The following is a 25,899-nucleotide window of genomic DNA, read 5'->3' as shown; positions in this document are numbered from 1 at the left end:
ATGAGGAATGTTAATGTTATTTTTCAGTTAGTTGAAGAGTCCCTCCCCTCCTCCCCCCACACTGTGACAAGTGGTAGGTCGTTAAAAATCAGACTAAAATTTGAAATGTTAAGACCTGTCTTTAGCGTGTAATAGTAAAAAAAGACAGTAGAAAGAGAACCCTCTGGGCATTTGCAACAAGAAGGTTGAAGTACATGTTATTGCTTCTACTCCTGTTAACTTTAAAGTAACCGAGTTGGATAGTAGAAGTGATGAAAATTAAAAAAGGGATAGGGGACAACCGACAACTCCTGGAACTGGAGTTGGCGATGGACACTATGAACTTTGCTCCAATATGAAGGCAGCTCATAATGCAAGGTAATGATGACTGGGCAGTATAGCAGAAGGCAATCACAGGTCAGGGGGAATACTACCATGCGTGACAAATAAGACTGTAGTAGACCCCAGAAATGGCTGTAATGTGACTGGACTGCATGGGATGACCCGATACCCAGGACAGGCTTTCCTCTTTCCATATTTGGGCTGCTTTTCATTCCACATCATGGTTGGCTCCCCTTGATGTTCCAAGTGCAGCCAGCACTATTATGGACTGATCCCGACGGAGCGGGAGCACGTGAAATGAAGCAAGGGAACGACTTGGACTTTTGCTTCCACCTGCCCTGCTAGCTTGTGTTCTACTTTTGCAACCAAGGTCACAGGTTAACTGGAACTAAGAGAAACAACTACGAGAAATATCTCTTCACATTCAACCTCTTGTTCACTGCCATTACTTTAAAAAAAAAAAAAACTACCGCCAGCTGTTTACCACCAGTTGGGGTCTAAACTGCACATTTTGGCGCATTTACACACTTTGAGGGTAGATCCAACAGAGAGTAGAAGACAAACGGACAAAGACAGAGCAAGAAGAGACACAGAACAGTGAAAATATTTTGTTCAGATATGGCATAGTTTTTTTCCTGTACATGAGGTTGTGTTTTGTAAACGCAGTTGTTTTCTAAAGTGTTTCTTTTTAAAGGGCATTTCACCGAAAAGAACAGTTCAGTGAAACCAACACGTTTCTCACTTGCTTTGAACGATGCGACTCTAGACGAAGGTCAAGGTTCACCGTTATTATTGCACTTTTACAAACAGGTCGGGGATGGCTTTGGGGGCGACTGGTCTTTCTCCACAGCCTTGCTCCTTCCAAAGTAGGAGGGACGGCTCGGTGGCGAGTAGACAGCGAGGAGAAACCGACCCTTGGCGTCACTCAACCACTGATCTGCTCCAGATGGCTGAGGATGGGAGGGGCCAGTTCCTGTCCTCCTCAGGGCGGAGGGATGGAGGGCTCGGTCACGGCCAGCTCCTGCGCCAGGTCATTGAAGCGAGCGATGTAGTCCACGCTGCTCTCGCTCATCATACATGCGAGCTGAGTGTCCATCTGCAGGCACAGTCAAAGAGCTGTCAATGTACAACAGCACTGACAACAAGGAATATAGGCTCAACAGCAGCGCAGCGCTATACACTCACCGAGCACTTTATTAGGAACACCTGCTTATTCATGCAATTATCCAGTCAGCCAATCATGTGGCAGCAGTGCAGTGCATAAGATCATGCAGATATAGGTCAGCAGCTTCAGTTAATGTTCACATCAAACATCAGAATGGGGAAAAAATGTGATCTCAGTGACTTTGACCGTGGCATGGCTGTTGGTGCCGGATGGGCTGGTTTGAGTATTTCTGAAACTGCTGATCTCCTGGGATTTTCACGCACAGCAGTCTCTAGAGTTCACACAGAATGGTGCGAAAAACAAAAAACATCCAGTGAGCGGCAGTTCTGCGGACGGAAACGCCTCGTTGATGAGAGAGGTCAGAGGAGAACGGCCAGACTGGTTGGAGCTGACAGAAAGGCAACAGTAACTCAGATAACCTCTTTACAACTGTGGAGAGCAGAAAAGCATCTCAGAATGCAACACGTCGAACCTTGAGGCGGATGTCACTTTGGTAGCCGGTTGACATTGAGGTGAAAGCTGATACCTACCCAGTATTGGTAAGGTGTTCCTAATAAAGTGCTCGGTGAGTGTATAACTTTATTTATATAGCGCTTTAAAGAACAAAGCCAGTGTGTGTCAAAGTGCTTCACAAAAGACAAATTTGATCATTTGTTTCTTAAGTTCTTAATCAGATGGTGAGAGAGCAATGAAGTTGGAGTCCTTGTCACAGAGGACATGAGGGTGTTTTCTAGTAAAAGCGCGAGAACTGGACAAAACAGCAATTTTGTAAGATTGTCACAAAAGCGTTCATTTTTCAAATAATATAATTTACTGATGCAGCCTACTTGCTGGATTACTTGGTAAAGCACATAATTTAAAAATAGGTCTATGACCGAAACATCACAATAAATTGCAATTTGCAAGTAGATGGTGTGCGGGAGCTTCATATACTTATGTTACTCTTTTTTTCTCCCAGCACCCATGACTGAAATTGTCAGGTGTGCAATTTAATTTGCCTGTTGACATTTGCATGTCATTTTATGAAAAAGGGCTCACTTACTTCTGCCACATCCGGAAGGCCGCGAGACTGAAAGGAATCATGGGAGTTGCAGTCCAGGAGGCTGGGACCAAGGAGGGCAGTACCACTGGAGGGGCCGGAGGGGGTGAGGGTGGCCCGCCTGCTCTTATCAGGAGAGACCAGGCTGGCTGGAAGGAAGAGAGAGAGAGAGAATGAGAGTTAGACTATAACAAACGCACAGAGTGGAAACAAAGCCTTCTTCATGAGACATCGCTGCAAGTGGAAATCTCAGGCTGTCAGTGTCAGTGTGCATTTATGAGAGAGTGAGCGTTTTAAGGCACTATGACTTCTCTGGAAAGTTTTCGCTCAATTCGAACTTTGCTACTTCTAGTGTACCTATGCCTTTATTAATGCGTAATGTATATCGTGAGATGGGTCATTCAAAGCTACTTAATATTCTGCATATATTCTGGATCCCATTCAGTTTGACTCTCAAAAGGAATGCATCGTCTTTTTGGCAAATACCTAAACTTTGATCAACTTACCACTGTTCAAAAACAGCAAAGGTAGAAGTGTCAGCTTTGTGTGTTCAGTATTTAGTGTACATTGTGTAAATAAAACCAATCATCATGTTGTATAACAATAAGCTGATTTAAGAATGACAGTCTTCCTCATCAATCCCAACCTGTAAATAATCATTCCAATATACATACATATATACATATACATATATATATATATATATATATATATATATATATATATATATATATATATATGTATATTGGAATGATTATATATATTATATATATATATATATATATAATGATTATATATATATATATATATATATATATATATATATATATATATATATATATATATATATATATATAATTTTTTTTTTGTTTTTTTGTTTTGTTTGTATTTTGTTTTTAATTTATTGTTATAACAAGCTTCCTTGTTTCTCTCAGGCAGTAACTTTTATCTTAGCTGGCACCAAACTTCTGGATAACAAGCATCTAAGCAGGGCTGCAACAGACATTCAATTAAATTTGAAAAATTCAACCCCCACTCCCCCTCGGTTGAAGAACAGTAGTCTAGACCGCACAGTGCAATGAACGTGCATTCATCATTATTCTACCACATGAGCGCGCCAATGCGTCATCCATTTCTCTGCTTCTTCTGTTGCCCTCTTTTCAACATCAGCACCATCTGAACACCTGCTCCCCTCTGCTGGAAACATCGCCCCAAGAAAGACAGATAGTCCAAGTCCAGATAATGTAAACATGCTGACATTTCATTCTAAAGCAACGGTCCTGTAATGGTTAGAGCAGAACTTCTGAAACACAGTGGCACAGTAGTGTGGTGGGATTACTAAATACATTGAATTCATTCAAGATATACGTTGATTTTATTTTATTTTTTTTAAATTTTACATTTTGAAAAGCTTAAAGTCGAGATGAAACGGCATTTCGAGAGTATCTAACTTCCGTATCGTGACGTATTTCCGAGTGAAACAGGAAAGACAGGCGGGACATAACGTTGGGAGGAATTTGATTTGAACGTTGAAAAGTGGGTGTCATAACACCCGAAGACACACCGAAGTACCATGCTGTTGCTAGCTAGCTAACTAATGAATCTTAGCCTCTTAGCTCTGTGCGCTAAAAGTTGAAGATTGATTGATGGGTGGATGTCATGATATTATTGGTTGAAATTAGTTACGGGCATGCTTACGTAAGCACACGGCATATTTTGTTTTACAGGAAGAAAACATGATTGAATTTTGATATAAGAATACAATGAAATTGATTTTTGGTATTTTTTTTGGCGTATATTGTTAAATAGGTGCATAGTATGACCGGGGATGTGATCTAAAAGGGTTAAAAAGGCATTTTTCATTTCATCTCATCTTTAAAACTTTATTGGGCTATCATATTTAGTTGACATTACACCGTATGGAACTTTTGTGCATTGGTCAACAAGGTGACATTTTGATTTTTTAATCATGTTTGTCACACAGTAATGTTGGAAAATGGTGTGTTCTTGATTACAAATCATTGGAATTTTTGATGTTAAATTCAATAGATTATTCAAGAATGAAATTAATTGATGGTTGCACACAGCACAAGCAGTATAAAATGTGCTGGAATCGTTAGTTGTGACTAACAATTTATTTCATATTATTCATCGGTCAACATGTTTATATGCACCATCACTGCCAATTTTGGTGAGTTAAAGAGACCTTGCCCTATTGAGAAAAGATTCAGGATAATGTCCAGGTGCAATGGAATGGAAAATAAAATGAGCCAAAAAAGGAAGAACAGCAGTTTTGTGACTCAAAGAAGCAAATGAGGCTTAGATGTGTATGTGTGTGTGTGTGTGTGTGTGTGTGTGTGTTTGAGAGAGAGAAAAAGACTTACAGAGGAGGCATCCCAGTGTGGAGTCGGAGGAGTCGCTGGGGTACCACTGGGGGTCGTGGCTGGGCGAGGGGATCCAGCCCCGGGACGGGCTGACAGGGGGAGAGGAGGCCAACAGCTTGGAGCTGTCACTGTTGCTCAGCTTGGCTGGGGACAGAGCGGCCTCCTCGCCTGAAACACAACAGGCAAACTGGCTTATTGAACCTTGTATGTGTGTTCCAATGGCCGACTGCTCAGAAGTTATTTGGCTGCTCAGTCATGGGTTCCATACATTAAGTCTGAATGCTAGAACAAATGTTTATTGTTATAAAATAGTTACTGTGGTTAATTTTAGACAAGACCAGAAGATTCCTGTGGAAACTGAATGCGCATATAAACATAGCCTGATACCAACAATATAGAAACAGATACCAGCATATCAGATACAAGCCCATACACGTACCATAGTGGGCAGAGTTGATGGCGAGCTCAATGATGGAGTCACTGATGTGTGTTTGGGGTTCTCCGGGGGCCAGAGCCTCTTCAGGGGGTCCAGGAAGAGAGATGTCCAGGAGTGAGGCTACACTGGGTGGGGAGAGGAGCGAGTCCCCGCCCCCACTCACTCCAGGAGAAGGTGGAGGCAGGCCATTCTGTAGGGAGTTGAAAGGTTAATAGTGGTGTTTTTATTTTTATTTTATCATCTACAGAGGGTAAACCAAATAACAGAACTACCACATATAAAAGAACTTCAACTTTGAAGTAATTATATCACAAGTACAACGGCAGCTACACAGGTGAATCATATTAAGTTGAATGCCAATTAGCAGTATATGCCAGCTTTAAAAGAGGTCTGACAATCACCACTTATATATACAAGTTTTCCAAGCAACATGAGCCAACTAACAGTTCCAAAGAGGCCAAACAGTCGGTGCCCGAATTGAAATGTCTTGAAAATCATGACAGTAAATGCCAAACACGGACAAACTGCACTGGCAAAAAGGAACAGTGGTCGCATGTCAAACCTCACTCACAGGGTTAGACAGGAACATTGTTTTTGTGGTAATAGGTTATATTTTGTATGGAAAAAAAATATTTTCCACATAAAATGTTAAGAGCCCAAAAACCCACAGGCATTTAAAGGCAGAATAAGAAAGGTTATGGAAGGATGAGATACAGTTTGGAGAAATTACATTTTAAAATCGGAACGGGTCATTGGCCTTTGTAGTGTTAAGGCCTTTGCTTAGAAATGGTTGTGATTTTGAAATAATGTTGTGTAGCTTGTGCAGTAGCTTGCGGTGTGTTTTTTGTTTGTGCATGTTGCTGACCTCTGGGGCATTGTGCTGGAGGAGCTGAGCGTCTGGTTCGGCGTCTACGATGGGCGCGGAGCCGAGCAGCGTGCTGTTATCAACGCTGGGAGGCTCCAGCTCCCGACAGGGGCTGCCAGGGATGATGCCTGCAGACTTGGCTGCCAGGTCAATGGCACCTGAAATAGGATAAACACTTCTGAAATACAAGGAACTTTTTGCTGTGATTTTTTTGTATGTTGTCCAAAAGCTAACACATCCATAAATACCTGATATGTAATAACATTATTATTGAGACAAACCAAAGAGGTTGCCTTGTTTGACAAGTTGAACAGAGAAAAAAAAACTATGTGTACTATCATCCATTTACAGGGACTGGCGAAAAAAACACTACAAGATAAGTGAAGTGCTATACAACTTTAAAAAAGACAAACGGAGCATGATGAATTGATGAGAAACTTAGATGAAAACAGCACAAGATGAATGTTTTCATTATTGATTGTGAGGTTTTGGTCATGCGATGTCCAGAATTGGATACAGCAATGTTATAGCACAAAAATAGACCAATACAAGCCAAGACATACTGGAGAGCTGGCTGGCCGAAGCAGAGCCAGAGGCTGCAAGGGAAGCTTTGGAGAGCAGGGGGCGGGAGGAAGGGGCCAGGCGGGTCTGGATTGGCCGGAAGGAGCCAGTTCCTGAGGGAAGAAACAGGAAGTGAAAGAGAGCTCAGTGGAGTTCTGCATGAGCTGTGATTGTGTAAAGCAGCTGCGGGCCTTACCACTCAACTACAGATACATTTTACCTTTTAGGCATTTAGCTACTTGCAATGAGTGCAATAGCTGAATGAGTACAACATCTTAGATTGCCAACATTACAAGCAACCAGCAGTATGTGATGCAAGAGTCAAAGCCACAGTGTCCTGACAATATATAACAAGCATTCCTGTGTCCCTCAAATGATCATGTATGATAGAGATCAGCAGAGACTACTAGATCATATATAGGCCTTCTTTCAAGAGGGCTGCACACAGCTGCATGCCAATACACATTAATCATTTTCTTTAACTTCACATTCCCAGGTCAGTAACTTCTATAAAATAAAGGGCAGCCCTAAAAGATTGTTAGTAGCATGCACTAGCCTGGCAAAGATATTTAGGCTGCCATCTCCATTAGCCTCTTCAAACTTTGGCTGCTGATGACAATTTTACACTATCCCAGAGGCAAGTTTCTATCCTCTGCCGACAACATATTGTACGATAGGATCCTGGTTTTGAGGCGTACCTGTAGCGGAGGAGTTGGAGAGGATGGAGAAGGAGCACACATGCTGAGGAGTGTCACCGGTAGTGCGGGGGAGCAGCGTTCGCTGAGGACAAGACAGGATCCAATCAACTAACCGCACCAGTAGTTACACTTTAGTTCCATCATGAGCCAACATCATGAAAGAGATGCACCATAAAGACAGATGAGGGCACACGCATTCAACTCATTCCCAATTCCCCAAAGGTTCCTACACCTTAGTTTTAAGACACTGCAGACTGATCAGTTACTTGTTTTACACCTTTGACTATGAGCGAGTACTATTTTATATACAGACTCTCTTGGGAACATGCAACTCGCAGTGTGGTGAACTGCCGCCCAAAAGTTTCAAAATTTTCTCACATTTTTTGCATTTTTCCAAACAGACCACAAAGTTTTCATACTTCCCCACAAGTCTGTAACTGTCTTTTACTAATTTCCTAAACATAAACAAAGTGATGCTACAAAACAACCGAACTCTTCCTCTTCTTACCTGAACCACAAGTGGCTTCCGTAGCTGTCTGTTCCGGGGTTTTCTCTGTTTAGAAAGGAAAAGATCTGACTGCATCTACAAGGAAAATGAATGAATGAATAAATAAATAAACAAATATATTTCATCCTCACCATTTTGGACAACATAACAAATACCAGCAGTCTGCTGCCTAAATATGCTAATCATTTCATTGAGTGTTGTGAGTTCAGACAATACATATAACTTATGAGAAATAATAAAGGACAACATAACTATAATACATTTCTCCTCTATGCAGTGATCATCAGTTTTGAATTTTCCTTTTTTTCTTCAAAGTTTCTAAAGAAAATATGGAACTATCCCTAAAGTGATTAATTTAACTGGTAGACTACATACCAATACTGATATGTAGTGCTTCTTTTTATTGCCTCTTTGTTAAGCACTTTGTAACTTATTATTATATTATATTAATTATGTTATTATTACAATTATATATGTATTATTTTTGTTAATAATTATTTCTGTGGAAGTACAATATGGCCTTTTGGTGCACCGATATGTCCATCGGGCCAATATATGTGTGTGTGTGTGTGTGTGTGTGTGCGTGCAGAGGCTCTTACACTGATAGAGTCTAGCTGCTGTCTGAAGGCCAGCTCAGCTTCTTTGTTGGGGGAGAACATTCTGGAGTGGCGCGAGCTGTTGGGAGGCAGCGTGGTGGGAACTGCGAAGACACCGCCTTCCGAGTCGCTGCCCGCCGTCGAGCCCAGCAGAGAGCGTGGCAAGTTACGCCCACCTGGAGAGGAGAGGAGGGGACCAAGCAGGAGACATCATGTGTCTGAGACACTCAGCTGAGAATACTGAATAAAGCTATTTAGCAGTGTCAAGTGTCAATATACCAACAAACAATCAACTATGATATAGGGAACACTTGCATTGCAATCTATTAACGCCCATAGCCAAACAAATTATCAATAGTACTGTAGCACAGTCAGTGCAAACACTAATTATCAGTTAAATGCTCAAGTTTATGAATAGACAGAAGACTTAAAGGGGTGGTTCATCAAGAAACAGCCGATATATTTTATACATCAGCTCTCACATATCCCAAAACTATAACCAGTCTTAAACAACTTTATGATTTCACACAAATTCAAACCCAAACCCAAAGTATCTAATGAACTGAAGACCACAGCGACAATCTTCATGGGGAATCAACTATACCCAATGTAGATGCCCCTCTAATGGACATAGTGGCAGGTTTAGAGTGTGTCAGAGAGACCAAAATTTACCTGAGGCTCCAGCGTTTGGCAGGAGTAGCTTGGCCCCTCGGACAGAGGCCTGCGGCCGGCCACAGCTGGGGCTGCGGACCCCCACAATGGGACCCTTCCCTGGAGGGGTGAGGGCCTGGCTTTGCTCCTCCTGGGGGGTCTTGAGCGGTGATGTGGCTGTCGAGCACAGCTCCGGAGCCTGGAGGAGGAAGAGAGGACACTCTAATAATAACAACTAATAATAACAATAATAATAATAACTCTAATAATAACACTAATGACACTCTGCTCTACCTTTACATGCCTGTATAATACTATCACTGGAGTTTAAGGTGGCATCGACATCACAGTCCATTGCCGATACCGTTCCTGAGTACAGAATTTTAAATATCGGCTGACAGAATACCAATCTGATCCTTTACTTGTGTTTAACCTTTATTTATCCAGGGAGGATTTGTTGTGCATGAGGTGGCACTCGACAGTGAGCTTGTTTTTAAGCCAGTGGTCTCAAACCATGTGCCATGGAGGGCCGAGAGCATGCAGGTTTTCATTCCAACAAGTCTCACTTTTAATTTACAGGTTGTTTGACTAATATAATATCTACTGCAATGGCGTGTCATTATGTCGAACATGCACATAGAGTATAGGATCTGAAATGTATTGGAACCAAGTAAAAAAAGCACTTTAATAGAGAGAATGCTTCTGGATACACCTTAGTGGGATGACTGATCAATGAAGCCTAATGATTTTTTAATTTGAAAACAAATAGACATTAATTTTATAGGATATTAGGGTAGGGGATAGAAGGTTATTAGATAATGTATGACCTCTATCAGTGAGTAGGAATTGCAACATCGCTAGAACGTAACTCCTTCTACAGTCTCTCCCCCCCCATTTCTCCTCTCACCCCTCCCATTCCTTTAAGCTATGGTAACTTGTAATTAATACAAACAATAAGGTCACATTTTCACAATAGAGATGAGCAAGCTAGCTCATTAGAGCAGAGAAACAACAGAAGTGCCCAGTGAAGAGGTAATATGTCACGATGCAAAACACTGTAATAATAATACTGCTTTGTCATTTGCTTCACTGGCTTATTTTTTTATCCTCCATTGTTGAGCAGCTGAAAATGCGTGGAGAAAGGAATGAGTAGGGAGTAGGTGGAGAGAGGAGACTGGGAGTGGCTTGAAATTCCAATGGTTGGGAAGTTTTTGATCCAAAACAGAAAGCATGTGCCAGACAGTGAGTTTTGAAAGCCAGAAAAGTAATCATTGAGTCATTGGTATTGATCAACAACCCTATCAGCCTCCTGCAGATTCATTACAGTCATTTTTGCTATGGGGCAGTAAAAATTTTACTTATTTCCCCTTTAACACTGCAGCCGCCGCTGCAGTCTGTGGGACCGTTTTGATATTTGTAATGCATATAACTCTATTTCAATAAAAAATATGACCCCACCAGTCCATGACTTTTCCTAAATATGTGTTTTTTATTGTCTATCAAAGTTTTAAAGTTATGCAATAAAAGGTAAGAGAGTAATAATCATTTCTTCCTTGGACCGCCAAGCAGTCTTGGGTCCCAGGGACCGCTCGCTATGTCTATAGGCGAAGGAATGTGTTTTTTTTTCGATTTCCGCACTTCGCTGTTTACTGCCTGGGTTGCCTAGCAACTATATTGTTATTTTATGATATTCTAATATAACCAGCGGGCATTACAATAACATTCATTGAATGAACGAGACCTATTGACTGCATATAGAAAAGGATTAGAATAGAATAAAATTCAATAGCACAGAATAGCTAGAATAGCATAGAAGAGAACAGAATAGAATAGAATAGCAGAACATAATAACATAGAACAGAATAGAATAATCGAAAGAACAAAATGGATCCAAAGAAGAGGAGAAATATGACCACGGAGGAGGCATTGGCATTGTTCCACGACCTAGGTGAAGCGGAGTCCGATGGTGAGGAGGTGTTGGTGCCGGTGGAAAAGCCAGACAGTTCTGACTCTGACTACGAGCCTCCTCTGCCTCTGAAAAGGAGAGCCCCAAATCCCGCACCCGCTGTGCCATCTGTGCCACAACTTCAAGGTGCAAGCTCTTCATCTGTGCCAGGTAGGTTTATTATGTCTAGCCTATTTATTTGTTTATTTATCTCCCACATAGTGAAACGAAGCAATCTGCTGATGGCCAGACAAAAATTATGCTAAATGTGGCCCATCCTGCATTGTTTAGGGCTATCGGATGAATTAATATAGCCCAGCTAGCTGTAGAAGTGACTATCTCGGATACCTATGCCTTTTTATGGATACTTTTATTTTATTTGTTTATTTATCCTATTTATTTATTTATTTAGGCTATTTTTACACTGCGCCTGTAGCCTAGAACAGGCTAATAGTAGTCTATTATGCCTAATGATAACAAAAATACCATAATGCGCGAAAAAATAATATAACCTACAATTTATTTTTGTTGCAGTGCCAAACCAACCACCAGCCCAAGAAGGGAGAGGCGAGACAGGGAAAGATGGGACCCTTTGGACTGTCCTTCAGCCAGGAGAAAGGCAGCCGGGGAGAAGACAAGCCCAAAATGTGTTGACAGAGCCTGCAGGACCAACACCACACGCCAAGCTCATCACAGACTCTCCGCTTGGTGCATTTCTGTGCTTGCTGGATAGGTCCATGCCGCAGCACATTCGGGACTGCACAGTGGCCGAGGCACATAGGGTGGGGGACAAGTCATGGGATGTGACTGTGGAGGAACTGAAGGCGTTCATAGCACTGCTGTATGTGCGAGGGGCCTTCAGCAAGAATACTGAAATGGAGAGCCTTTGGTCGGAGGAATGGGGGCTACCATTCTTCACCACAACAATGGCCAGAAACAGGTACAGGGAAATCATGCGCTTCCTCCGATTTGACAACAAGGCCAACAGGGCAGCTCGTCTCCACAAGGATAAGTTTGCCTGCATGTCGGAGGTTTGGGGGAGATTTGTGAACAACAGCATCGCCTGTTACAACCCAGGAGCCTACATCACTGTGGCTCGTCCACAGTGATGTAGGCTCACTGTGGACGAGCAGTTGTTCCCCACTAAAGCGCGCTGCCGATTTACACAATACATGGCAAGCAAGCCCGACAAATTTGGCATAAAGTTTTGGATTGCAGCGGATGTGGAGACCAAATACATGCTGAACAGCTACCCGTACCTCGGCAAAGACGAGAGCAGGCCCGTTACTCAGCGTCTGGGAGAGAGTGTTGTATTGAAGCTGGTGGAGCCATTCGTGGGAAAGGGAAGGAATGTCACAACAGACAATGTCGTCACCTCTCTCTCTCTCTCGCCCAGAGCGTGCTGGCAAAAAACACCAGCCTTGTGGGAACTATGAACAAAGCCAGGAGGGAGCTGCCACCATCCGTACAGGAGAGGCGGGAGCTGTTCTCGACCAGGGTCCTGGGCACCGAGCGCGCCACCCTCACCATCTATCAGAGCAAGCGACTGAAAAATGTTGCCATCCTCAGCACCGCTCACCAGGATGTTGACATCGGAGGTGACATGAAAAAAAACCAGAGACTGTCTGCCTCTACAATTCCACCAAGGTCGGCGTCGATGTGCTAGACCAGATGGCACGGCAGTACTCCGTCAAGGGAGCAACCAGAAGATGGCCTGTGGTGGTCTTCTGCATCCTGCTGGATCTGGCTGCTATCAACGCTCACATCCTCTACAAAGGCTGCACAGGAGAGGACATTGCCAGGAGGAGCTTCATCTTGGAGCTGGCCAAGGAGCTGCACGCAGACCTCCTAACAGCCAAGCAGGCGACCCTGTGTGTGCGCGTCAGAGAGCAGCCGCAACCGCAGAAGAGGAGGCAGTGCCAGGTCAACACTGACTGCAAACAGAGCAAGACCTGGATCACTTGCGAAAAGTGCAAAAAGCCGGTTTGTGAAAAATGCACTGCAAAGGTTTTCAGCTTTTGCCCCAGCTGTGTGTAAACAGTGCGTCAGCTGTGTAAATTAGTCTGTTGGTTTAGGATTAGTTTTAGCATAGCCTGTGTTTGATTATAGGCTATAGGATGTCTACAACGTTTATATTGATTGAACAGTTTTTTTTTTCGTTTTTCTTGGCATTTGTTATTTATTTCAGGAATTTAATTTGATAATTTTGGATTACTGCATAACGAATATAAATAATATTGTCATGTACTCGCATAATAAACATTTGGTTAGTTCAGATATTGTCTGCATGTGATAATTCTTTATTTTTGTCATGTCTTAATTCAAAAAAGCTAAAAATGTAGATGTTGAACAGATAGGCCTACTTTGTCTGAAGAGGATAATACATATCTTTAGCTTTTTAGACTAAATCCTTGATCCATTGTTTAGGTTTGCCAATGTTTCACCTTATAGGCTATTTTCCCCTTAGTAGCGTCAAAGTTAGATTTTTTTTTCTATAGGTCTAGTAGGACAATGTCACATAGGCCTACATATTCTGTATCTGCTAGTTTCAACACTTCACTGAAGGTAGCATGTTTATATTGATCGAAATATTCAAACCCAAGACCCATTTTTATGGCTGCACTATTACAACAAATGGGAAATTCAAATCTATTTCCATTTTCATTGTATAATTCCATGTAGGCCTAATTCAGCACAATATATTTGGTAACCCTGGGATCTTGACTAGAATTTAAAATAAAGTTCTGTGGGTATGCGCTTGGCCACACAACATGCTGAAGTTGAAACCATCATCGGGACCAACAGGTGGAATAGGTTCAATGACTTGATACCGCATCTTTTCAACAGAGAGAGATAAAGTAGGCTATATAATAATTTTGATTATAATTCCATTTGTAATCATACAAATCAGTTACTGCCTATGAAGCCCAAGTCAGCCGATATGGCTATTAAAGACACTTATCATAAACATAACCTGGCCTTCATGGTTTACATAATTAATTAGTCATATCTGTGTGCTATTAAGGATCCTTTTTAATTTAACTAATATAAAAATCAATTTATTGTTAAGACCGTCCTTATTATTGCGAAATAATTTTACACAGCGGGACAGGCCGCTGCAGCGGACAGAGGGAGCGTTAAAAACCTGGCGGCCGCAGTGTTAATGTATTTGTGTACTGAAGTGGTGCAAACTCACTTCATCTGGATATGATAAGTGATGACTTGATTGAATCATATCACTAAAGTGATAGGAGAATGAGAGAGAACGAGTGAAGGGAGAGGAGGCATGGGAAGAAGCAGGGTGTATGAAGTGTGATTTCATGTCACTCATGGATAATGACATGGTTGAAATATGTGGAACAGCTGATCACATTGTTGAGTACAAGATCAAGTTCTACGACTGCAACTTCCTGTCCTCTGTCTATACGGGAGGATTAGTGTTGTTAAGCTTTTTAGATGGTTATGTAACATGTATATAGATTGTGTGCAGACTGCAGACTTGTAATCAGGACTCCCTTAGTTTTAAATCTTTGGGGCTACTTTTAGGAGATAAGTGGAAAAATGGCCTGCTGCTACCAATTATTATTTTGTTACCAGTTCCATTATCAAATATTTTTTTATTGATTCTTAATAATTAAATAAGTTACTACATTACGGTTATGGCAAGCTAGCTAACTATCACACTTGCCTCCTCTCTGTGTCATGTGCCCATGTGCTTATAATTGCACAATCAGATTTTTTTGTCCATTTTGGCTCTGTGCAGCAGTTGCTGTGGTAAGCCACTTCAGCTTTGCACAGTGAACAAAGCAGTGAAGCACCATATTATGGAGTTCTACAGTATTCCCATACTTGGGAATACATGCACTCAGGGTTCAGGCTTGCCACAGCCGTGTTGTAAACAAAATGATGCGCTGATTATGAATATGCAAAATCAACAAATTTACATAATGCAACAATGTTGTTGACACATCTTTGCAGCCTTTCCTAAAGTACTTTACTTTAAGATCTTAGCCCAAGTGGTCTGGTACAATGAATGCCTTAATAAACAATTTGTCCCTACCAGAGGTTTAGGATTGACCTCGGTGGCCACCAGCTTGAGCAGGCAGCGCAGAACGCGGTGTGTGCTGGAGGGCGTCTGAGGATGGAGGTGTGCCGGGGCTTGTCCGTTTTCCTGGGAGGAGGGTGGCACTGCAGTGGGCAGCCACTCATACTCCAGCTGCAGCTTGCTGGGCTTCCCCAACATCAGGTAGAGCTCAGCCAACGTGACGTTCTCTGCAGCGCGGGCACTCCAGCCCTCCTCCCTGATCTGCTCCACAGTCCGGTCTTTGGCTGCCGGGGCGGTGCCGCCCTGCTGTGCTCCCTCCTCTGAGCCAATCACTGGAGGCTTGCCTGGAGGAGTCCTGTTGACCTCTGGGGAAGAGGTGCCGGTGTTCTGCTCCTCTCTACACTGCTCTGATGAGCTCTCTGCACCACTACACGACTTCTCCTTGCTTTTGGTCCCTACTAGCCCTCCACTGGACTCCACACCAGTACACGTCTTGCTCCCTTCCAGCGGTCCAATCCCACTCCCCTCCTCTCTGGGAGCCACAGTCTGCTGAGTGGAAGGGGGCACAGACAAAGACGGAGGTCTCTTCTCCTCTACTTTTGTAGAACTGTCCAGTGGAGGGTCGGGGATAGGGGGCTCAGCTCGACGACTGTCGCCCGACACAGTCACCGATGCACTAGTAGCAGCAGCAGTGCTGCCACGTCCAGATTTGGCACCACCCCGAAGGGGCGGAGCTGTGTGGATCCCTAGGATCTGGGCGGCAGGCAGCTCCTTGGAGCCAGGCCGGTTCTTGCCGCTCTCCAGCCAGTGCACAGTGCAGGAGGCCTTGGAGTGGACCACACGTGCCACACCAGGCAGCGTGGTCAAGGTGCTGCACTCGGCCGGGTAAAGGAACAGCTCCTCCTTCTGGGCTTTGCTGGGAGAGGCTGTGCTGGACTGGCTGCCCTCCAGAGCCTCTCTCTCCAGAAGACTCTTCAGCTGGACGCCTCGGTGTCAAGGACTCGCACAACACTCCAGTGGTTTTGACATAAGGACATCAGCATTCCCCCCAAACATTTACAGCGAAAGTGCAGCACCACTGCTGAATTCCCAAGTGCCTCCACTAACATCAGAAAAATAGATACTTTATTCCCCCAATAAAACCTCACATTCAGATGACCTCCAAAAAAGAAGACGTGGAAGGAAGTCAGGGTCTGTCAGACTCGGCTCAGGAAACACGTCAACAATGATTTGATAGGTTAGGCCTACCAAACACTTGTTTGTGGCAATTTTCATCAAGGCAGAGAGTTGCAATGTCGGAGAAAAAGCAGAAAGATGTATTCTAGACTGGAAAAAACATGAATACATCTTTGCTTGAGGTGTCTCTGGTTAGATTACCGAATGGATCACTGAGCCGCTGATCACTATAGCAGTGATCACTACAGATCACTAAAGAGGCTGGCTGTATAAAAATGTATATTTATAAAATTATATATATATATATATATATATATATATACATATATATATATATATATATATATATATATATATATATATATATATATATATATAATTTTATGTATATATGTATGAAAAACTTTTGTATAAATCATTTTATCCTATAATTTACCTCGTCAGAATATTGTTGGCGCAGCGTGTAACAATTTGCTGACCACATGATGTGTTTAAGGATACAATCCGCTGGTCATGGAAGGCCCACTTCTGTTTCAGATACTCGATGAGACTGGAGACTTTCCTGTGGAGCTCCACCACCATCCTGGGTTGGAAGAGAAAACCAAAACATTTGGTTTAGCAACAGGTGATAGACAAGATGATGCACAAGAAGCTGCTATGGTAAGATCATGCAGGATGGCGTTGGGATGAGTAATTCAGCCTTTAAGCCCTATCACGTTTCTCACATATACTTCTAGGATTCACACTGACTGAAGGACTGACTAGAAATAATCATGGTAGCAACTCAGAGGGGGTTAACAAGGGTATTCCTATCATTAGAGCAGAATAGGAGCTAATTTCATAAACTGGTCTGGGCATAGAAAATACAGCAAAGTAAAGACATTTACATTACAGTTACATTGGTTTTCTCTGTTGAAAAATATTAATGACAAACGGTTAATTTCATTTAACAGTTATTAAACAAAAAGTATTTGCTACTTCACAAAATATCTGTCTATAATTTCATTTGCCAATAGTGCAGAACAGCCAAAACAAAGCAAGTCCATCATATTAAAATCTTGACATAAACAAAATATAAAGCCATTTGGGAAGGACAAATTTAGGCAAGCTGACCATTCAGTGAAATCTGTCATTTATTCAGGGGCTCTAAATTCTCATTTTACTCAGTGGCTTTTGTGCCCTTGCAGGTGGAGCTTGATGCCCTAAAAAAAAAAAAAAATACACCAGGCCTGAGCCTGACCTGAGACGGGGGTTGTGGGCCAGGCTCTGGACGCGGGCCCAGGAGTGGTTACTGCGCGGCTGGAGCTCCACTGCCACCTTCAGTGGGAGACGCACCGGCTTCTGGTCCTCCTCGTCACTCACTCCTGCAGGGAGAGGAAGACAGAACGAGACCGACTGAGATACACGACACAGCTCTGTCCGGAGAAAAGGTGTTTTTGTTGTGACAGTGCACAGTGAGGAGAATCAAGGACTGAGCAGAGAGAAATGCCACTACAACAGTACATCACAATACTGAAGCATAAAGTGCCGCTAAGAAGACTGCATGGAAAGCACACTTGACCAGTACAGTTTAGGGTACGCTTGGTTTAGAGCAAGGGCAGAAGCCGCACTCCAATAGTTACTAAAAGAATCACCTCAGTGCTTCATTTTGCTGGTTTATTTAATTTGTTTTTGGGGATCAGACCCATTCTGGACAGCACACTGTTGTGTTTCAGCCTAGCAAGAAGCCTTCATCAGAACACTGATTCTCTTTTTTAAACTATTGGAGCGCCGCTTCTGCCCTTGTTTTTGAGGGTAATGTAAGTTTACTGTTGACTAGCTTGTGGCAGAGCACCCAGCCAAAGTTTTTTGGAGAAGTTTTTTGTTTTTCCCTTCTGAGGTTGGAAGGGAATAAACCAGAAAGAGGCACTTTGTCAGGATTTCCTTTTTTGTATAGCACTGATGTAGCAATGAAAAGAAAGGCGGACTACATGAGGAGGACGGCAGATGCAGAGGCAGTGGCGGGATCCTGCTTTCCCGTTCTTTTATGAAACCAAATGTTTCCTACAACTTTGTTGAGTGCGCGTTATTGAACAGAGGGGTAGATGACAGCCGGTCAGAGCAGTCATCTCCACTACCTCCTCCTCATCACTCTGTTCCAACAGTGTTACCATGGAAACGCAACCCTTCCAGCCCACATGCTGCCATTGTTACCGCCAAAACCCCGCCCACACAAACCCTGCTCCTCGCCATCGAGACGGTTAGTGTGTTCAATGCTGATGTTTGTTTACTTTGCGTGCGTGTGCGTGTGCATGCTCACCATCTGGGTCACAGAGTTTCTTTAGTGCGCGGCACATGGGCGCTTTGATTCGCAGGTTCCTGCCTTTGGAGCGCACAGTGGTGGCCCTGGGCAAACAGATTGGGGAACAACAGAGAACCATTCAGTGTTTAGAGGATGATTTCTCAGGACCACGTCACACTTTTCAGTGGAGTACAATGGAGCCTCACTGTCACTCAGCACGTTTACATGCAGAAAGTATTCTCATAATTCATATCCTGATTAAGAACTTATTCAGAATGAGCTCTATTTATGTATATCACAAATGCAGATCTCAAATATCCCTGTATACATGAATAAACAGTATAGACAGAATATTAGCACGGAAACTGAACATGCATAGACTGCACCACATTGTAGATATGGTGTTTATGTACGCCAACTCCAAAACGGCATACTTGACTATACTATACTTGACTAAATAATATGTGCATGTAAGCACAAACGTGTTTTTTCTTACATCCAAAATGTCAAACAATGAGTAGCTGTACATCTCTGTATTGCGTCTGGATTTTATGCCGACTTACCCTTGCTGGATGAGTTCGTTGAGCTTCGTCACATTCTTATCATCCATTACTGTCAGGAGAGAGAAAACACAAGCCAGAGAGCCGTTTACAACACCATCCCTCAGGAGCTGAACCTACACACCAGGAGCAATTGTCCCCCATGACTGGGAGCATAGCGTGCAGCATTTAATCACTTCCCTTGTGTCCCCAACTAGCTGCACCAAAACACTCACACACAAACAACTTTAAAAGGGATGCACTCAAACGCATGCACAGCTTTCACTTACGTCCTCCAACTTTTTTGCGGAGCTCGGCGTAGCAGATGAGCCCGTACAGTTCTTGGGAGGATTTCTTCAGCGCTCGGGAGTACGCTGAGTGGGAAAGGTGGAACACGTTATAACACTGCTGTAACCTAGCAAGGCAGGAAGCATGAGTAAAGCATGCAATGTAAAGATAACCGCAGCAGCAGAAGGCCATTAGAAGGGAAAGGGGCTCATGCTTATCTAGTGAGATTCTTTAACAGATGTTTTGGGACAGACTCACCCTACCATACAAATTGCTGTATAAACATCAGTGCAGGAGTGGTTGAAAAAGAGGCCCTGGAACATTTACGACTAGACCAGACTTGATATTCAAGCTGCACGTTCTCTTGATTCAGCCAATTTTGATTCAGCCAATTTATTTTTTGACAGATTGACTGTTTCAAGAAGCACCATTAAAACAGGTCCACAAGGCAAAGTCTGCCTCCCTAGTGTACCATACCATGTGAGTAAGTCAAACTATAGCCTCTTTCACACATTGAACCTGTAAAATTGCCGTGTCAACTTTTCTGGCAGCACTTTTGAGTTCCTCTGTTCATACTATTAGCTGCTATCTGTAAAAAGTCTATGTAGAATGTGTTCACACACACAACATGACTGTCCTGTATAGGTGAGGCGAAACCCTTTAAACATGGGGGTTATTCGGCACTTGACCGCCATGAAAACTAGAATATAAGGTAATCACCAAGATCGGATGCAGCTGGACGAGTTTGTGCGTTTGAATGAAGCCACGTATCATATCCCACTTTCAAGACAATAAAGCAGTAATTGGTCCGTCCTCATTTTGCATTTCTATTGTTAGTTTACACTAAAATTAGTATTTAAAAATAAAAGTAGATCTGGTCTCCCAAACAAGACATGTATGTTAGGGTTAATACTCCTGTCAGTGCCCCTGACCAAGGCACTGGCAAAAAGAACTGGAGTTGGTCCCCGGGCGCTGTACTGCGGCTGCCCAGTGCTCCTAGTGTGTGTATAGGATGGGTCAAATGCAGAGGACAAATTTCCCCACAGGGATAATAAAAGTATACAAAAAAATACAAACAGGAACTATCTCTCCTAAATAGTATCCCTCTGCTATTTCTTTTCTATCAATAAAAATGCTATTTGGCAAAATTATGTTCTGAAACGCCGGACCAAAGGTCCAGTGAAAATCACGGCAGCAGGATCTGTTGTTGAATCTGTTCACCAACGTGTTAAATGTTACTTTTCAGGCTATTTTCAAATGAATGGGAAGTAAAAGTCTGAACGCTACAAACTCGTCCAGCTGCATCCGATCTTGGTGATTAGTTTATATTCTGGTTTTCATGGCGGTCAAGTGCCAAATAACCCCCATGTTAAAACTAGGTGGAATATTGCTTTAAGGTACATGATGGAAGACGTCACTTGTTATTGTTTTATAAAAATGGCAGATGAGGAGCTCCTGTGACCAGGTGCCGAGTCTCTCCTGCTATTATTAATGAATAACACATTTTTTCGACAAGTGATGGTGTCGTCTTGTCTCGGAGTCTGTCCAATTTCCAGACATTTTTGAAAACTGAACTTGCCGTGAGCAAGTCGTAGAATAAAACGCCCCACCCCAGAGTCTCTTGCGATTGGTTCGTTGGCTCTACATGAAAGCGCATTATGTAAAACTGTCGTAACCCTTTGTGTGCTCGACCCAGGAATCTTGCAGCTTTTGTTCACACTGGCGTCGCAAAGGATTCTCAGGAATTTCACTAGGTTATGAGGGGGGATATTGCCAGATCAACTTTTCCAGAATATTGACTCTGGCTCCCGTTTACACATAAGTCCTGACACAGAAAATTACCAGAAATGTTCTGGGTGAAGCTGCGTGTGTGAAAGGGCCTTATGTCTTTAGGTTTGCAGTGTAATTCTCAAAGTGTGCTTTACAGTTGAACCCGGAACTTTCACCATTTGATGCCTTCCATAAAAGCTTTATAAAAAATATGGTGCTGTGCTAGGGAGACAGAGGTAAGGGAGGGCTCACCGTTTGCAAAGTCAATGTGTTTGGAGATCTTGTGCCAGGTGCGGTAGTAGAAATGGCGGACTTGCTCCTTGTTCTTCACCATGTTGGCTGGCTTGCCTCTCTTCTTGTATTTCATCGCAATGTTGTTCTGGATAGCCTCAAAATCCTTACCATGCTGGGGACAGGAGAGGTAGAGGTGAGATAAAGACATCAAAAGAGAGAGCTGAAGAGTTACATTTTGACTTGGTATTAATTTGTCCTGTGATAAACATAAATACCATTATAGAAAGCTAGGATTTGTGCCACATAAGCTAGTGCCCATATACTGTATGTAATCATAAGGCAAGTGCAGTTCTTAGGTAATGACGACCCATTAAGTTCCACCTTCTACCTCATAGAGTCCCTCAAAGAAGCTGTTTTTGTCCTCAGCGCTCCAGGACTCCCACTGGCGCCGGGCCCTCTTCTGGTTACCAGCTTGCTCCTCCTTGTCAGCCGGGCCTTGGCCCCTGGACGCCTTGGACACTCCGCCGGTGGAGCCAGTCACAGAGCCCGACTGACCTGCTGCCCCATGGGAGGAAGAGCCATTCTCTGCCCCTGTGGTACACGAGGACAGGGAACCGACAAATCCATCAGCCATGAAAAACACAACTTACATATCACAGTAAAAATTTAGGCACCGAGCCAAAAGGTTTCTGCTAGTCTTTCCCAGTTGTTTTGTATGACATGAAGTACAGCTAAAGGAAACACAACTGTAGCTCTGCAGTACCAGTTTTGAGAGATGCTAAAATACATGCACACAACGCTGCCCACTACCATTACAGCACACAACCTGCAGAGCTTCCCCTTCTGTGGTTCAGCTCTGGCAAGGAGGCAGGAAAAGAAATCAGTCCCTATGGCCAGGTCTACAGTACACAGGTCCAAAACCAACTTGCGGTGGGCTCAAATGGCCAAGTTTACCCCAGCACAGAGCACAATGCCAGGAGGTTTTAACACAAACAGTGAGGCTGTTGCAACATTGGCCTTTATTAGGACAACTGTAGATTTTCAACCAAAATGGGTGTTCATTTAAAACCCAAATGCAAATCTGTGGAACAAATGTATGGCTTATAGGTTCTGGCCTAGATGCATTTGCTTCCGAATAGATGTGCACCAATATAGCATCATATGAAAATAAGTAGGGCTGAACTCCCTTGGTAAACTGGTCAATGCTTGGTCGACCTAAATATATTTTGTGAAACAATCACAGTCTCTTTCTCTCTTCCAACAACAACAAAATGAATCCCACCAGTCGCGCCTGTTGGAGTAGACAAGTCCATCAACCCGAATGTTTACGTCTGTTTCATCCAAGTCAAATTTATTTAACTTTAATTCAATTTATAAAGCCCTTTTAACTATGAAGTCTGGCATAAAGTGCTTTGCAGAGCAGCATAAAAACACATCAAAACAAGTCTGTAATAATTTCTCACAAGATTTGTGAGGAAATAAGAAATCCTTGAAAAAAGGAGGTGTGTAGTTGTTGACTGGGTGGAGGGACTTCACTGACAGGATCTCAGGTGAGGAAAAGCCAAAGCCAGTTTTACAAATGTTGCTCAAGTTTCAGTGATATATCACTGCTACGCCCCCCACCTTTCTTAGGCTCTAGTGGGAGATGTGGTAGGGAAACCCAGGAGGTGATGCCTTATTTAACGGATACATCGGTTTAAGCCAGGTTTCAGTTAATGCTAGGGAAGCTTATTTGTGATCAGTAATCAATTCATTAATGGGACAGGCCTCAGATGTGTTTAAAAGACCTATTTGCACATGGGATCTGCTCTCTGCACATATTATTAGTAATCCTGTCAGCCGACTGATCAAAAGTTGACAAGCTTACTATGTGAGTCATTCATCTTCTCCCCTTGATTTGAAAGTCGGTGAAGATTGGGAGCTCATCTCTAGTTTTAGTTCTTTGGTCGGAAGCTTAACGTCACCATGTCACTTCACCCATAATAGACCCTGCAAGCTAAAGGCTATTTGCTCACATTGCAAGTCATCACACCAACAAAGCAACAGCCAGTTTACTTCCAACTCCTGAAACAGAAGAAACAGTTGTGGCTTTTTTTTTTAAATATATATATTTGTTGTGTTTATCCATGACATGGTTACTTGTAGAGAATGGTCAATGTGCAATGTGGCTGTTAAATTAGAATTCCATTTGTCAGCACAGAGTAAACTGGTTTTTACTGTGTTATGTTAGCTCAGTTGGTTACACTTAACAAATTCAGCTGGCAACAGAATCGGGTGACATGACGGAGGTTTGCATTTTGTCTCCATAATACTGCCAATACTGCAAATATCTTAGCTTCTAAATAAAGACCTGAAATCCCATTTAGTGCAAAATGTAGACTGCTGTCTAAAATGGGTAAAACGCACCTCTACAGTGGCTTCTCACCTCATGAGGCAGACTGCACACTGAGCAAGACATCAGTGTAGTTTGTTGTGACACAAATATGGATAAATTGTTCATGTTTATATATTTAAGTGTACAAGTTCACGAATGGCAAAAAACAAATCAACTGTTTAAAACGTTCATTCACCAATTGGTTGGATCAGTGGGCCAGTGGAATTCTTGGCTGAGGGCAATAAGGTCATCCTTTTGGCTTTTCTGTCCCCCAGAGCAATTGTTAGAAGTGCAAGCACCTTTCTAGAAAACTGCCTCTTGTATTTGCTGTCCTGTACTCATTTACCATGATATAATAATATAATAATAATAATAAAAAGTTGGAGTCATTGTTTAGTTGTCCATCTTACATTTTCCTAACAAGCAGTGTAATGACAGTCATAACAGCCTGTGTGTTTTCAATGTCATAATGGCAAGTTTCCAAGAAATTATAATTGAAAATAGTCAGATGATATCCTAATAGAAATTTGAGCCCTGGCTTATGATTCTCCTATTTTTCACTGAACTGTCAGGATGGTGTTGCAACTTGGAGTGAAGCAGCCAGAATCTACTCTGAACACAACCCAAAGGAATACAGCTCCTCACACCAGTCAGTGGCCCAGAGGGAATATACAATACACCACATTGCCAAAACACTACGCAGATGAGTAGCAATTTACCCGTCACTGATATACAAACTATAAAAAATAGTGCAACCGGGACAGTTAAAATTGAGAGCGGACCCCCACACTCTTCCCAGAGCTGGTCACCTACCTTTCGATTTTGCCCCGCCATGTCCATTGATGGTTGAGCCGATTGAATCCTTCCGGATCCGTTTGCTCGGAGGTCGAACGCTTGATCGGAGAAAATGATGCTGGTCGTGACATGGAGGGGCGGGTTCTGCAGAGGAGTGGGGCTGCTGGGTCGAGCCGGGTCCGGCCCGGTTCGGCAGGGAGGTGGGGAGGACTGGTGCTGGACCGGGGCTGAGACCCGTGGTTGATGGATTAAGAATTTCCACTCCGTCTCCCTTTGTACTGCGCTCCTCGCTCCCCTGCTCTCCGCTCTCCTCCTCGTCACAACCTTCAGGCTTTCTGGACGAATTCTTCCTCCCATCGACACCGATCCCTTCCCGGGAGCCCAGTGTCATTCTGACAAAACACATTCAAAGAAAATATGTCACATTTGGAGGAAAGCGGTGTGCGAAATTAACTTCTAAAGACGACGTTCTCTCTCTCTCAACATGGCCGCCGCTGTTTGTTTCAAATCCCCTCTCCAGTCCCAACAAAACAACACCAAATATATATATCTAACGTTTTTAGATGATTTACATTCAATAATCAGAACAGTTTAGCAACTGACCGCGGTGTTTAACCAGTTGTCTTTCAGCTCGATTGACGAATATTTGGGGTTGAATTTCAACTAAATTCAAATGCGAGCGCCTTTCAGTTTAGCGCCCTGCAGAAACGACAACGAAAACCTTCAGTGCATTCGACCTCTAAATAAAGTGTTTCTTTTGGAGACAATTTTACCCATTCTCGTGCTCTTCGGTAGCAGGCGACGTCTTCTTTCTCTTCACCATGGATCCGACCGGTTGAGTTTGCAATAACTGACCAAATTGAGCATAATAAAAGCACGACCGATCTCGCCGCTTTCTGCCCTCTCCTTGCTCCTGCCTCGACTGAGCTGAACTCTGCGCAGTTCAACTGTTTTCTATCAGCAACAACATTACTCTATGAATTCAATGCTTCTTTGCAACAAGACCCTAGAATAACACCAATAATGATAAACACGAGAGATTTATTTTATGTAAAACAGAAGAATTATCAGAACATTGCAGATTAGCTCATTTGAATTGATAGCATTGATAAAGTTTTAATCCATCCATTAACCTGTGTGCAGCTGGACTTTGCATGTCACTACGTCACCGTCGCCTGTAGAAATTATATCTCCAAAACAAGTTATTTGATATGAATCCTGTGACTGT

At 43.0% G+C, this 25,899-nt stretch overlaps 1 protein-coding gene across 1 annotated transcript; it reads right to left on the bottom strand.

The window, feature by feature from the left end:
• Positions 1 to 76: 76 nt before the first annotated feature.
• On the bottom strand, positions 77 to 25,578 carry cramp1 (cramped chromatin regulator 1). The gene is made up of 20 exons (XM_071911929.2): positions 25,445 to 25,578; positions 24,690 to 25,063; positions 21,891 to 22,093; positions 21,521 to 21,674; positions 19,501 to 19,584; positions 19,235 to 19,283; positions 18,690 to 18,775; positions 17,631 to 17,754; positions 16,892 to 16,973; positions 15,230 to 16,192; positions 9,246 to 9,423; positions 8,577 to 8,749; positions 7,978 to 8,052; positions 7,470 to 7,551; positions 6,774 to 6,884; positions 6,211 to 6,368; positions 5,349 to 5,535; positions 4,910 to 5,077; positions 2,529 to 2,674; positions 77 to 1,417 (listed from the first exon to the last, which is right to left on the bottom strand). Exons 1-20 carry the CDS (start codon positions 25,492 to 25,494, stop codon positions 1,304 to 1,306), a joined length of 3,561 nt encoding a protein of 1,186 aa, XP_071768030.2. The 5' UTR covers positions 25,495 to 25,578; the 3' UTR covers positions 77 to 1,303.
• Positions 25,579 to 25,899: the final 321 nt, after the last annotated feature.

This window comes from Centroberyx gerrardi, chromosome 7 (assembly GCF_048128805.1).
Source record: "Centroberyx gerrardi isolate f3 chromosome 7, fCenGer3.hap1.cur.20231027, whole genome shotgun sequence".
Taxonomy (NCBI): domain Eukaryota; kingdom Metazoa; phylum Chordata; class Actinopteri; order Beryciformes; family Berycidae; genus Centroberyx; species Centroberyx gerrardi.
The sequence above is the reverse complement of the archived record's forward strand: the minus strand, read 5'-3'. Positions and strand labels throughout refer to the sequence as shown.